Source organism: Eucyclogobius newberryi, unplaced genomic scaffold (genome assembly GCF_026437365.1).
Source record: "Eucyclogobius newberryi isolate DKJ021-1_F unplaced genomic scaffold, fEucNew1.0.hap1 SCAF_350, whole genome shotgun sequence".
NCBI classification, from domain to species: domain Eukaryota; kingdom Metazoa; phylum Chordata; class Actinopteri; order Gobiiformes; family Gobiidae; genus Eucyclogobius; species Eucyclogobius newberryi.
The window spans coordinates 17,897-31,923 of NW_027316002.1; the positions used below are offsets into that span (position 1 = coordinate 17,897).

Here is a 14,027-nt window from a genome sequence, read left to right on the forward strand (position 1 = left end):
ACTAGAGCGCCCCCTGTCTTAGTACACGTGTGCACTAGAGCGCCCCCTGTCTTAGTACACGTGTGCACTAGGGCGCCCCCTGTCTTAGTACACGTGTGCACTAGAGCGCCCCCTGTCTTAGTACACGTGTGCACTGTGCGCCCCCTGTCTTAGTACACGTGTGCACTAGGGCGCCCCCTGTCTTAGTACACGTGTGCACTAGGGCGCCCCCTGTCTTAGTACACGTGTGCACTAGAGCGCCCCCTGTCTTAGTACACGTGTGCACTAGAGCGCCCCCTGTCTTAGTACACGTGTGCACTAGAGCGCCCCCTGTCTTAGTACACGTGTGCACTAGGGCGCCCCCTGTCTTAGTACACGTGTGCACTAGGGCGCCCCCTGTCTTAGTACACGTGTGCACTAGAGCGCCCCCTGTCTTAGTACACGTGTGCACTAGGGCGCCCCCTGTCTTAGTACACGTGTGCACTAGGGCGCCCCCTGTCTTAGTACACGTGTGCACTAGGGCGCCCCCTGTCTTAGTACACGTGTGCACTAGAGCGCCCCCTGTCTTAGTACACGTGTGCACTAGGGCGCCCCCTGTCTTAGTACACGTGTGCACTAGAGCGCCCCCTGTCTTAGTACACGTGTGCACTAGGGCGCCCCCTGTCTTAGTACACGTGTGCACTAGAGCGCCCCCTGTCTTAGTACACGTGTGCACTAGAGCGCCCCCTGTCTTAGTACACGTGTGCACTAGGGCGCCCCCTGTCTTAGTACACGTGTGCACTAGAGCGCCCCCTGTCTTAGTACACGTGTGCACTAGAGCGCCCCCTGTCTTAGTACACGTGTGCACTAGAGCGCCCCCTGTCTTAGTCCACGTGTGCACTAGGGCGCCCCCTGTCTTAGTACACGTGTGCACTAGGGCGCCCCCTGTCTTAGTACACGTGTGCACTAGGGCGCCCCCTGTCTTAGTACACGTGTGCACAAGAGCGCCCCCTGTCTTAGTACACGTGTGCACTAGAGCGCCCCCTGTCTTAGTATATGTGTGCACTAGGGCGCCCCCTGTCTTAGTACACGTGTGCACTAGAGCGCCCCCTGTCTTAGTACACGTGTGCACTAGAGCGCCCCCTGTCTTAGTACACGTGTGCACTAGAGCGCCCCCTGTCTTAGTACACGTGTGCACTAGAGCGCCCCCTGTCTTAGTACACGTGTGCACTAGGGCGCCCCCTGTCTTAGTACACGTGTGCACTTAGCGCCCCCTGTCTTAGTACACGTGTGCACTAGAGCGCCCCCTGTCTTAGTACACGTGTGCACTAGGGCGCCCCCTGTCTTAGTACACGTGTGCACTAGAGCGCCCCCTGTCTTAGTACACGTGTGCACTAGAGCGCCCCCTGTCTTAGTACACGTGTGCACTAGGGCACCCCCTGTCTTAGTACACGTGTGCACTGAGCGCCCCCTGTCTTAGTACACGTGTGCACTAGGGCGCCCCCTGTCTTAGTACACGTGTGCACTAGAGCGCCCCCTGTCTTAGTACACGTGTGCACTAGAGCGCCCCCTGTCTTAGTACACGTGTGCACTAGAGCGCCCCCTGTCTTAGTACACATGTGCACTAGAGCGCCCCGTGTCTTAGTACACGTGTGCACTAGGGCGCCCCCTGTCTTAGTACACGTGTGCACTAGAGCGCCCCCTGTCTTAGTACACGTGTGCACTAGAGCGCCCCCTGTCTTAGTACACGTGTGCACTAGGGCGCCCCTAGGGCGCCCCCTGTCTTAGTACACGTGTGCACTAGAGCGCCCCCTGTCTTAGTACACGTGTGCACTAGAGCGCCCCCTGTCTTAGTACACGTGTGCACTAGGGCGCCCCCTGTCTTAGTACACGTGTGCACTAGAGCGCCCCCTGTCTTAGTACACGTGTGCACTAGGGCGCCCCCTGTCTTAGTACACGTGTGCACTGTGCGCCCCCTGTCTTAGTACACGTGTGCACTAGGGCGCCCCCTGTCTTAGTACACGTGTGCACTAGGGCGCCCCCTGTCTTAGTACACGTGTGCACTAGAGCGCCCCCTGTCTTAGTACACGTGTGCACTAGAGCGCCCCCCTGTCTTAGTACACGTGTGCACTAGAGCGCCCCCTGTCTTAGTACACGTGTGCACTAGGGCGCCCCCTGTCTTAGTACACGTGTGCACTAGGGCGCCCCCTGTCTTAGTACACGTGTGCACTAGGGCGCCCCCTGTCTTAGTACACGTGTGCACTAGGGCGCCCCCTGTCTACCCTGTCTTAGTACACGTGTGCACTAGGGCGCCCCCTGTCTTAGTACACGTGTGCACTAGAGCGCCCCCTGTCTTAGTACACGTGTGCACTAGGGCGCCCCCTGTCTTAGTACACGTGTGCACTAGAGCGCCCCCTGTCTTAGTACACGTGTGCACTAGAGCGCCCCCTGTCTTAGTACACGTGTGCACTAGGGCGCCCCCTGTCTTAGTACACGTGTGCACTAGGGCGCCCCCTGTCTTAGTACACGTGTGCACTAGAGCGCCCCCTGTCTTAGTACACGTGTGCACTAGGGCGCCCCCTGTCTTAGTACACGTGTGCACTGAGCGCCCCCTGTCTTAGTACACGTGTGCACTAGAGCGCCCCCTGTCTTAGTACACGTGTGCACTAGAGCGCCCCCTGTCTTAGTACACGTGTGCACTAGAGCGCCCCCTGTCTTAGTACACGTGTACTAGAGCGCCCCGTGTCTTAGTACACGTGTGCACTAGGGCGCCCCCTGTCTTAGTACACGTGTGCACTAGAGCGCCCCCTGTCTTAGTACACGTGTGCACTAGAGCGCCCCCTGTCTTAGTACACGTGTGCACTAGGGCGCCCCTAGGGCGCCCCCTGTCTTAGTACACGTGTGCACTGAGCGCCCCCTGTCTTAGTACACGTGTGCACTAGAGCGCCCCCTGTCTTAGTACACGTGTGCACTAGAGCGCCCCCTGTCTTAGTACACGTGTGCACTAGAGCGCCCCCTGTCTTAGTACACGTGTGCACTAGGGCGCCCCCTGTCTTAGTACACGTGTGCACTAGGGCGCCCCCTGTCTTAGTACACGTGTGCACTAGAGCGCCCCCTGTCTTAGTACACGTGTGCACTAGAGCGCCCCCTGTCTTAGTACACGTGTGCACTAGGGCGCCCCCTGTCTTAGTACACGTGTGCACTAGAGCGCCCCCTGTCTTAGTACACGTGTGCACTAGAGCGCCCCCTGTCTTAGTACACGTGTGCACTAGGGCGCCCCCTGTCTTAGTACACGTGTGCACTAGAGCGCCCCCTGTCTTAGTACACGTGTGCACTAGGGCGCCCCTAGAGCGCCCCCTGTCTTAGTACACGTGTGCACTGAGCGCCCCCTGTCTTAGTACACGTGTGCACTAGGGCGCCCCCTGTCTTAGTACACGTGTGCACTAGGGCGCCCCCTGTCTTAGTACACGTGTGCACTAGAGCGCCCCCTGTCTTAGTACACGTGTGCACTAGAGCGCCCCCTGTCTTAGTACACGTGTGCACTAGGGCGCCCCCTGTCTTAGTACACGTGTGCACTAGGGCGCCCCCTGTCTTAGTACACGTGTGCACTAGAGCGCCCCCTGTCTTAGTACACGTGTGCACTAGAGCGCCCCCTGTCTGACATGAGTAAATCCTTCATAGGCCAAAGAGTTAAGAATCAAACACACAAGTCTCGATCTTTGGAATCGCTGCTGATGTGAGCAAACATGCCTCTGATTGTGCTTCTCATTAGAAAAAGACTTTAAAGAATTTAACGTTAAGAAGATGGTTGCTATGGAGACTGTTGCTAGCCCGTTGCATACCTAATGTGAGGTTAGCGCTGCACGTGTCGCTGCCAGCTGCGTTGGTGATCTGGCACTCGTACTGTCCCTGCGCCTCCTCTCGATCAGCGTTCAGAACCTCCAGGACGCACAGCGAGCTCGAAGTCTTTACGTTGTACTTGTACGAGGCCCAGATAAACTTCCCGTCCTTCCTCCAGGTGGCGCTGGCGGGCTGGCTGCCTGCATAAGAGCAGGACAGTACCAGCGGTTTGCCAACGCAGAAGGTGAGGTCCCGGAGCGGCTGGAGGAAGCGCGGGGGCTCTGGGTGTAAGGGTAAAAGGGTTAGAGCCACAAGAGGACCTAAAAATATATATATATATATATATATATATATATATATATATATATATATAGGATAATAATGTCAAAGGGTGAAAGGAGGGAAATCATACTTAACGTCTCAAAAAAGTTAGTAAATCAGACGAGTGCAGTCGACTCACAAATTAACCTCAAAGTAGGGCGATTATGAAAGATATTAGTATTTATAATGAACATAATTAAATCATAAATACATATAGAATCAATATATTGTTACTAATATAATCATATTTTGAATGATTTATGTCTCACGATGATGTAAAAAGCAGGAAGAGTGTTTTGTTCCCGACACAATTGAAATGCTGCGTATTTCCCGATCTTTGAAAAAGTTTTCAGCCATCTTGTTTTTCCCTGAGTGTTTCTTATTCCCCTTCACGAGACAGTGGTGTAATTCACCTTGCACGCTCAGGGTGGCGCTGCACTGGTTCTCTCCCACAGCGTTGCGTGCTCGTAGCGTGTACTCGCCGAGGTCGTCTGCACTGGCCCGGGTCAAGTGCAACGTGGCTCGGCCGTTCTTAAACTCCATCTGACGACGGTCAGACGGAAACAAAGCGCAGTCGCCTCTGAACCATGACACCGAGATGTCCGCCGTGCCCTGAACGCCACATGACCACTGCACCGGCGTCCCCACCATCACCTCCAGGGGGCGCAGCGGCTCGGGGAAGTGCGGGCGCTCTACAGAATGCACCAGGGTTAGAGGAATGGACAGAAAAGAGATGAATCAGGGCTAAAGGAGAGCTAAAGGAGAGCTAAAGGAGAGCTAAAGTAGTTAGTCCAGAGTTTATGAGGACTTATAAGTCCACAGTTTATGAGGACTTACAAGTCCACAGTTTATGAGGACTTATAAGTCCACAGTTTATGAGGACTTATAAGTCCACAGTTTATGAGGACTTATAAGTCTGGGATTGTTTAGTTGTCCTTTTCTGAAAGATTTAGGCCAAAACGACCTGAAAATATGTCCTTGGCGGTTTGTCCGACTGTCACAGCCTCTGAAGCTCCAGACTCAACCATTTGGAACAAAAGCCTGTTCTATATTTCCTTTATCCTGGATCTACACTCGTCTGTGCCCAGTAGGTGGCGCTCTTTCAGCCCGTTTAACGTAGTACAATCTAAATGAGCCTATCTCTTGTGCTCTCCCCTGCAGGTGGCGCTGTTCTTTACCCAGAATAGTGACGGTAGCATGGCATGAGTCAGTCCCCACGCCGTTGTCGACGGTGATGCCGTAGACGCCCGCGGCCTGGATCCGGTCCGAGTTCAGGACCTCCAGGATGGACGAGGAGCTGCTGGTGTGGACGTTGTACTGGTACGAAGCCCAAATCAGCTTCTCGTCTTTGGTCCAGGTCACGTGAGTCGGAGCAGTGCCTGAAAACGTGACCTCAAGACGCAGCGGTTTGCCCAACTCCGATGAAAGGTCACGGAGACGTTTCACCAAACGCACGGGTTCTGAAGAGTCCAAGATCAGAGCGAGGACAGGACCAGAGAGAGGACAGGACCAGAGAGAGGACAGGGCCAGAGAGAGGATAGGACCAGAGAGAGGACAGGATGGGACCAGGGTTAGATCAGGTTTAAGGTTGAATTCCCGGTTGGCCTTGACCTCCTCTGCTCCGGAAGAACAAGTTTAAATCCTAAAGTGGATTTTCTCGAGCGCATCACATGATGTGGGTGTGATGCCTCTGTCGTCCAGCAGGGTCCACCTTTCATCTGGACTCATCCAAGAGTCATTCTCAATCTGCCAATCAGGAACTCAGATATTTATCCTACTCTGAGTAAGCCCTGCCCACTGGGCGGAGCCTCCTGATACAGGGTGTTTTTGGTTTCACCAGAAACTAAACCTCTTTGTTTACTAAGAGCCTTTAATGGACGATCAGCCCTTTAATGGACGATCAGCCCTTTAATGGACGATCAGCCCTTTAATGGACGATCAGCCCTTTAATGGACGATCAGCCCTTTAATGGACTATCAGCCCTTTAATAGACGATCAGCCCTTTAATGGACGATCAGCCGTTCTCCCGGAGCAGCGCAGGTCAAGCGCAGGTCAAGCGCAGGTCAAGCGCAGGTCAAAGCCGTTGAATGGCTGCCACACCTTTGACGTGGAGCTGAGCGCTGCACGTGACTTTCCCGACATCGTTCTGCAGCACACACGTGACGTCTCCGCTCTGGGACACGTCGCTCAGCTTCAGGACGCTGGCGTCGTCCTTCACACAAACGTCACATCCTCCTCGAGCGTGCAGCAGCTCCCGAGAGCCACGGAACCACTTCACCACCAGAGGGCGCTGTCCTCTGAAGCGCACACTGAACGACACGCTCTGCCCGGCCACGCTGACTACGTCTGGAGGCGTGGCCAGGAAACACGGCAACTCTGGTTCACGGCGAGAGGAAGGTCACGAGGTCAAGAGAAGGTCATGAGATCAAGAGAAGGTCACGCGGTCAAGAGAAGGTCACAAGGTCAAGAGAAGGTCACGAGGTCAAGAGAAGGTCATGAGATCAAGAGAAGGTCACGCGGTCAAGAGAAGGTCACGAGATCAAGAGGTCACGAGGTCAAGAGAAGGTCACGAGATCAAGAGAAGGTCACGCGGTCAAGAGAAGGTCACGAGATCAAGAGAAGGTCACGAGGTCAAGAGAAGGTCACGAGATCAAGAGAAGGTCACGAGGTCAAGAGCAGGTCATGAGATCAAGAGAAGGTCACGCGGTCAAGAGAAGGTCACGAGATCAAGAGAAGGTCACAAGGTCAAGAGCAGGTCACGAGATCAAGAGGTCACGAGGTCAAGAGAAGGTCACGAGATCAAGAGAAGGTCACGAGATCAAGAGAAGGTCACAAGGTCAAGAGAAGGTCACGAGATCAAGAGAAGGTCACGAGGTCAAGAGAAGGTCACGAGATCAAGAGAAGGTCACAAGGTCAAGAGCAGGTCACGAGATCAAGAGAAGGTCACAAGGTCAAGAGCAGGTCACGAGATCAAGAGGTCACGAGGTCAAGAGAAGGTCACGAGATCAAGAGAAGGTCACGAGATCAAGAGAAGGTCACAAGGTCAAGAGAAGGTCACGAGATCAAGAGAAGGTCACGAGATCAAGAGCAGGTCACGAGATCAAGAGAAGGTCACGAGGTCAAGAGCAGGTCACGAGATCAAGAGAAGGTCACGAGATCAAGAGAAGGTCACAAGGTCAAGAGAAGGTCACGAGATCAAGAGAAGGTCACGAGGTCAAGAGCAGGTCACGAGATCAAGAGAAGGTCACGAGGTCAAGAGCAGGTCACGAGATCAAGAGAAGGTCACGAGATCAAGAGCAGGTCAAGAGCAGGTCAAGAGCAGGTCAAGAGCAGGTCAAGAGCAGGTCAAGAGCAGGTCAAGAGCAGGTTATAGAAGTCCTCAGTTTGTTTATGATCTCATGTTTGATTTGTGGATTATGTCCTGGACAAACACATTATGTGAGTCATGTTTTATAATAAACTGTCCAATCAAAATGAAGCGTTTCTAAAAGTGGCAGTAAATCATTCTACCAGATGCCCTCCCATCACTTTAGCCTAGTTTAGGTCTTTAAGTGAAGACGCTCCAAAAAGTTCCTAATTTGAGGTAAACGCCTAAAATTTGCAATTCATATTTGATCCTGAAGTTCACGTTTAACCCTAAAGCATCATGAAATCATGAAATCATGAAATCATGAAATCATGAACTTTGTAACATTGTAACTTTGTAACTTTGTGTCTGAGAAGTCTAAACTCTAAAGTTGTTTTTGAAGCTTTGATAAACGTGTGAAAGTCATGAAACCACCTAAACAAACGGAGCACTTCCTCTGCAGCGTGTTTGTACCTGTGACGGTCACCATGGCGACCGTCTGGCCGCTGCCCGCCGTGTTGCTCGCCGCACACACATATTTCCCGGCCTGGGCGGGGCTCACGCTCGGCAGGTGCAGGCGGCAGGTGTTCTCGCTGAAGCTGGGCTGAAAGTTCACTCCGGGTTTGACCTCTTTCCCGTCGTGAGTCCAGCTCACGGTCAGAGGAGCCGAGCCGGACACTTTACACACCAGCTCCGCGGGACGTCCGGCCACCAACGCAACGTTGCCCAGGTTACGAACAAAACATGGAGCCAGCGCTTTGTCTGAGGTCGGAAGGTTTAAAGTTTAATGTGTTTAATGTGTCATGAAATGTACAGGAAATGTGTCGCACCAACGAGGATTCTACCACTGACCAGTCATCTGACCAGTCATCTGACCAGTCATCTGACCAGTCATCTGACCAGTCATCTGACCGGTCATCTGACCAGTCATCTGACCAGTCATCTGACCACTTATGTGACCGGTCATCTGACCAGTCATCTGACCAGTCATCTGACCGGTCATCTGACCGGTCATCTGACCAGTCATCTGACCAGTCATCTGACCAGTCATCTGACCACTTATGTGACCGGTCATCTGACCAGTCATCTGACCAGTCATCTGACCACTTATGTGACCGGTCATCTGACCAGTCATCTGACCAGTCATCTGACCACGTTTGATAAAGAGCTTATTTTGATCATAAGAAACATGATATTATATTAGAAAGTTCTGGATGAAATATTCAAGTACAATATGTTCCATCGCTCATGGAAATGACGATATAAGTCGTGTACAAGTACAACAAGTACAACAAGTACAATAAGTACAACAAGTACAACAAGTACAACGTTTTGATAATATTGTACTTAAACACGTCACTATCGTTAGAAGAGGTGAGTTTAAGCACAGCAGGTCCTTATAGCTCCTCCCATGTTACATATGTCATTATAGCTCCTCCCATGTTACATATGTCATTATAGCTCCTCCCATGTTACATATGTCCTTATAGCTCCTCCCATGTTACATATGTCCTTATAGCTCCTCCCATGTTACATATGTCCTTATAGCTCCTCCCATGTTACATATGTCCTTATAGCTCCTCCCATGTTACATATGTCATTATAGCTCCTCCCATGTTACATATGTCCTTATAGCTCCTCCCATGTTACATATGTCCTTATAGCTCCTCCCATGTTACATATGTCCTTATAGCTCCTCCCATGTTACATATGTCATTATAGCTCCTCCCATGTTACATATGTCATTATAGCTCCTCCCATGTTACATATGTCCTTATAGCTCCTCCCATGTTACATATGTCCTTATAGCTCCTCCCATGTTACATATGTCCTTATAGCTCCTCCCATGTTACATATGTCCTTATAGCTCCTCCCATGTTACATATGTCCTTATAGCTCCTCCCATGTTACATATGTCATTATAGCTCCTCCCATGTTACATATGTCATTATAGCTCCTCCCATGTTACATATGTCATTATAGCTCCTCCCATGTTACATATGTCCTTATAGCTCCTCCCATGTTACATATGTCATTATAGCTCCTCCCATGTTACATATGTCCTTATAGCTCCTCCCATGTTACATATGTCCTTATAGCTCCTCCCATGTTACATATGTCATTATAGCTCCTCCCATGTTACATATGTCCTTATAGCTCCTCCCATGTTACATATGTCATTATAGCTCCTCCCATGTTACATATGTCCTTATAGCTCCTCCCATGTTACATATGTCCTTATAGCTCCTCCCATGTTACATATGTCATTATAGCTCCTCCCATGTTACATATGTCCTTATAGCTCCTCCCATGTTACATATGTCCTTATAGCTCCTCCCATGTTACATATGTCATTATAGCTCCTCCCATGTTACATATGTCCTTATAGCTCCTCCCATGTTACATATGTCATTATAGCTCCTCCCATGTTACATATGTCCTTATAGCTCCTCCCATGTTACATATGTCCTTATAGCTCCTCCCATGTTACATATGTCATTATAGCTCCTCCCATGTTACATATGTCCTTATAGCTCCTCCCATGTTACATATGTCATTATAGCTCCTCCCATGTTACATATGTCCTTATAGCTCCTCCCATGTTACATATGTCATTATAGCTCCTCCCATGTTACATATGTCCTTATAGCTCCTCCCATGTTACATATGTCATTATAGCTCCTCCCATGTTACATATGTCATTATAGCTCCTCCCATGTTACATATGTCATTATAGCTCCTCCCATGTTACATATGTCATTATAGCTCCTCCCATGTTACATATGTCATTATAGCTCCTCCCATGTTACATATGTCCTTATAGCTCCTCCCATGTTACATATGTCCTTATAGCTCCTCCCATGTTACATATGTCATTATAGCTCCTCCCATGTTACATATGTCATTATAGCTCCTCCCATGTTACATATGTCATTATAGCTCCTCCCATGTTACATATGTCATTATAGCTCCTCCCATGTTACATATGTCATTATAGCTCCTCCCATGTTACATATGTCATTATAGCTCCTCCCATCCGTAGAAAGACTTTCCTTTAGAGCGTTTACAAAGTTTCTCACGTTTACGAGAGTTCGTTCAAAACCGTTTCATTCTAATTTTTATGTTGATGAAAAAAGATCCCGATTTGTGGCCGTTTCATACAATACGAGGTTTAAAGGTGGAATGGACGATTCTTTTCAGCAAATTTTGTATCATATTTCCTCGTCCCGTGGATAAATCATTTGTCCTGCCACGTGTCAATCATAAAATGCACCTGTCGCTCACCTGCAGCCGCGTCAGGCTCGTCCCCACGTTTCCGTGTGTCTAAGCGCATGGATCTGTCATAATATAGTTCCCTCAGTGTACGGGGCAAAATGAAGACGGAGAAAGACAGTTGGAGCTGACGCAGAAGTGGACAGAAATCTACGGGAGACGAGAGATGTGATGCGATCCATCGCGCTAATAAACAAACGCACGTGTGTGTTGTATCAGTCCACACGGGGGAGTGGCATGTGCACGGGGGAGTGGCATGTGCACGGGGGAGTGGCATGAGCACGGGGGAGTGGCATGTGCTCGGGGGAGTGGCATGTGCACGGGGGAGTGGCATGTGCACGGGGGAGTGGCATGAGCACGGGGGAGTGGCATGAGCACGGGGGAGTGGCATGAGCACGGGGGAGTGGCATGTGCTCGGGGGAGTGGCATGTGCACGGGCGAGTGGCATGTGCACGGGGGAGTGGCATGAGCACGGGGGAGTGGCATGTGCACGGGGGAGTGGCATGTGCTCAGGGGAGTGGCATGTGCACGGGGGAGTGGCATGAGCACGGGGGAGTGGCATGAGCACGGGGGAGTGGCATGTGCACGGGGGAGTGGCATGTGCACGGGGGAGTGGCATGTGCACTGGGGAGTGGCATGTGCACGGGGGAGTGGCATGTGCTCAGGGGAGTGGCATGTGCACGGGGGAGTGGCATGAGCACGGGGGAGTGGCATGAGCACGGGGGAGTGGCATGAGCACGGGGGAGTGGCATGTGCACGGGGGAGTGGCATGTGCACGGGGGAGTGGCATGTGCACGGGGGAGTGGCATGAGCACGGGGGAGTGGCATGTGCACGGGGGAGTGGCATGTGCACGGGGGAGTGGCATGTGCTCGGGGGAGTGGCATGTGCACGGGGGAGTGGCATGTGCACGGGGGAGTGGCATGTGCACGGGGGAGTGGCATGTGCACGGGGGAGTGGCATGAGCACGGGGGAGTGGCATGTGCACGGGGGAGTGGCATGTGCACGGGGGAGTGGCATGAGCACGGGGGAGTGGCATGTGCACGGGGGAGTGGCATGAGCACGGGGGAGTGGCATGAGCACGGGGGAGTGGCATGTGCTCGGGAGAGTGGCATGAGCACGGGGGAGTGGCATGAGCACGGGAGAGTGGCATGAGCACTTCCGCCTGCGTTCTCAAATCGCCGAAAAATCTTCCATTGCGCCTTTAAGTCAATATTGTAGAAAAAGAGATCAAAACGTTTCTAAACTAGTGCAGAGGAGGATCTTTCAGTAAACTGGATCCTTCTGGACATTTCAATTAAATCATTTACAAAGTATTTAAAGTGGACCGGATCCAGTGGGATAAACGGGATCTGGTGGGACAAAGCGGATCTGGTGGGATTAACAGGATCTGGTGGGATCTCGCTGGTGCGACGGGCGTTCTCCACAAACTGACCTGACACTGTGACTTTGGCTTTACTCACGACCGTCCCGACGCTGTTGGACACCTGCAGTCGATACTCTCCTGAGTCCGGTTTGTCCAGGGACCGGATCTTCAGCACTGCCGTCTTCTTACTGAAGCTGCTCTGGTACTTGGGCCCAGGCTTCAGCTCCTGCTCGCCCTTGAACCATTTGGTTTTGAGTTCTGGACTCCCGGTCACTTGAGCCTCGATGGATGTGCTCTCACCAGACTTTACAGCCAAAGACTCGGGGAAGTCCAGGATCTGGGGTGGTTCTAGGGTCAGGTAAGGACTGGGTTAGACCGGGTCAGGACGGGTTAGGGTCAGGACTTTGAACCAGAGCGTCCCATTGGCTCTGAGGGTCCAACGGGTTTAAATACTAAGTTTATGTTTGCGGATAACAAAATACAATCCAAATCAATTATTACATTTGTGAAAATTAAAACAAAAAAGATCTCATTTTGGAAAGATTTGTATTTAATTGTTTGAAGGTTTTGTTATTTTTTTAAAATCCCAAAAATGTCTTATATTCTTGGTTGAATTGAATGTTTTTTTCTCAAGTAAAAAAGTTCCAAATATGTAAATACTTACGACTTACTAGAAAACTATATACATTTAAGAAGTTGTTTCTTGCACAGATTAATCCTTCAATTATTGACGCCAAGTTTAACCTGTTTCCATCTGCCTCTTTCGCCCTGTGCACACTGGTCAGACCTGTGCACAATGGTCAGACCTGTGCACACTGGTCAGACCTGTGCACAATGGTCAGACCTGTGCACAATGGTCAGACCTGTGCACAATGGTCAGACCTGTGCACACTGGTCAGACCTGTGCACAATGGTCAGACCTGTGCACACTGGTCAGACCTGTGCACAATGGTCAGACCTGTGCACAATGGTCAGACCTGTGCACACTGGTCAGACCTGTGCACAATGGTCAGACCTGTGCACACTGGTCCGACCTGTGCACAATGGTCAGACCTGTGCACAATGGTCCGACCTGTGCACACTGGTCCGACCTGTGCACAATGGTCAGACCTGTGCACAATGGTCAGACCTGTGCACACTGGTCAGACCTGTGCACAATGGTCAGACCTGTGCACAATGGTCAGACCTGTGCACACTGGTCAGACCTGTGCACAATGGTCAGACCTGTGCACAATGGTCAGACCTGTGCACAATGGTCAGATCCAAATGGCAGTGCTTCTTAAAAGAGGATCTTACAGCCCACATGTTGATTGTCAATGTGTAATGGTCCTAAGCATGACAAACTTCATTGTGTTTATGCTGTTGTCATGACAACACCTGTGTAAAGTTTCAGATCTCTGGGAACAGGCATTTTGGTGCTTTGACCTTTTTGTATCAAAAAGTATATTCAAGTGATCCAAATATGTGCCAAACTGTGCCAAACTGTTTTATTACAATTTTTGCTCCTCTATGATCATAAACATACATTTTGAGGTTTTGTAGAGCCACTAATACTGTTATAACTGTTAAAAACAATATATGTGAAAATGTGTAAATATGAGTTTACCCATGAATTTCCCATATAGAGGTGAAAAAATAAAAAATAAAATAATATTTTTTATTTTATTTTTGTATTGGTAGAATAATACATATATCTAACAAAATGCACGTTCAAAAGGCTAAAAAAAACGTGATCGTCTCCTGCCAAAAATCTGGCTCTTGATTGTCTTTACGCACGTGAATACAGACGATTCTGTGTGAATAAACCCTAAGTCCCGCCCACCATTCAAAAGCTATGCTCATTGCGGCGCATTTTTTTTTGCGGCGGCTGTAAAAAGCAAATCCGAGGACAGTGGATGGTCTCATTCTGTAGGAAACAGTCTGAA

At 50.6% G+C, this 14,027-nt stretch overlaps 1 protein-coding gene across 1 annotated transcript in view; it reads right to left on the minus strand.

Annotated features, from left to right (window-relative positions):
* The window catches only part of LOC140375896 (titin-like), a gene marked incomplete at both ends in the record, with an annotated part of 78,146 nt that overhangs the window by 17,241 nt on the left and 46,878 nt on the right, over positions 1 to 14,027 (minus strand). The window contains 6 exons of the mRNA XM_072461942.1: positions 3,801 to 4,079; positions 4,533 to 4,811; positions 5,298 to 5,579; positions 6,220 to 6,495; positions 7,940 to 8,227; positions 12,172 to 12,450. Coding sequence (XP_072318043.1) covers positions 3,801 to 4,079; positions 4,533 to 4,811; positions 5,298 to 5,579; positions 6,220 to 6,495; positions 7,940 to 8,227; positions 12,172 to 12,450 — 1,683 coding nt within the window. The remainder of the gene's footprint in view (positions 1 to 3,800; positions 4,080 to 4,532; positions 4,812 to 5,297; positions 5,580 to 6,219; positions 6,496 to 7,939; positions 8,228 to 12,171; positions 12,451 to 14,027) is intronic.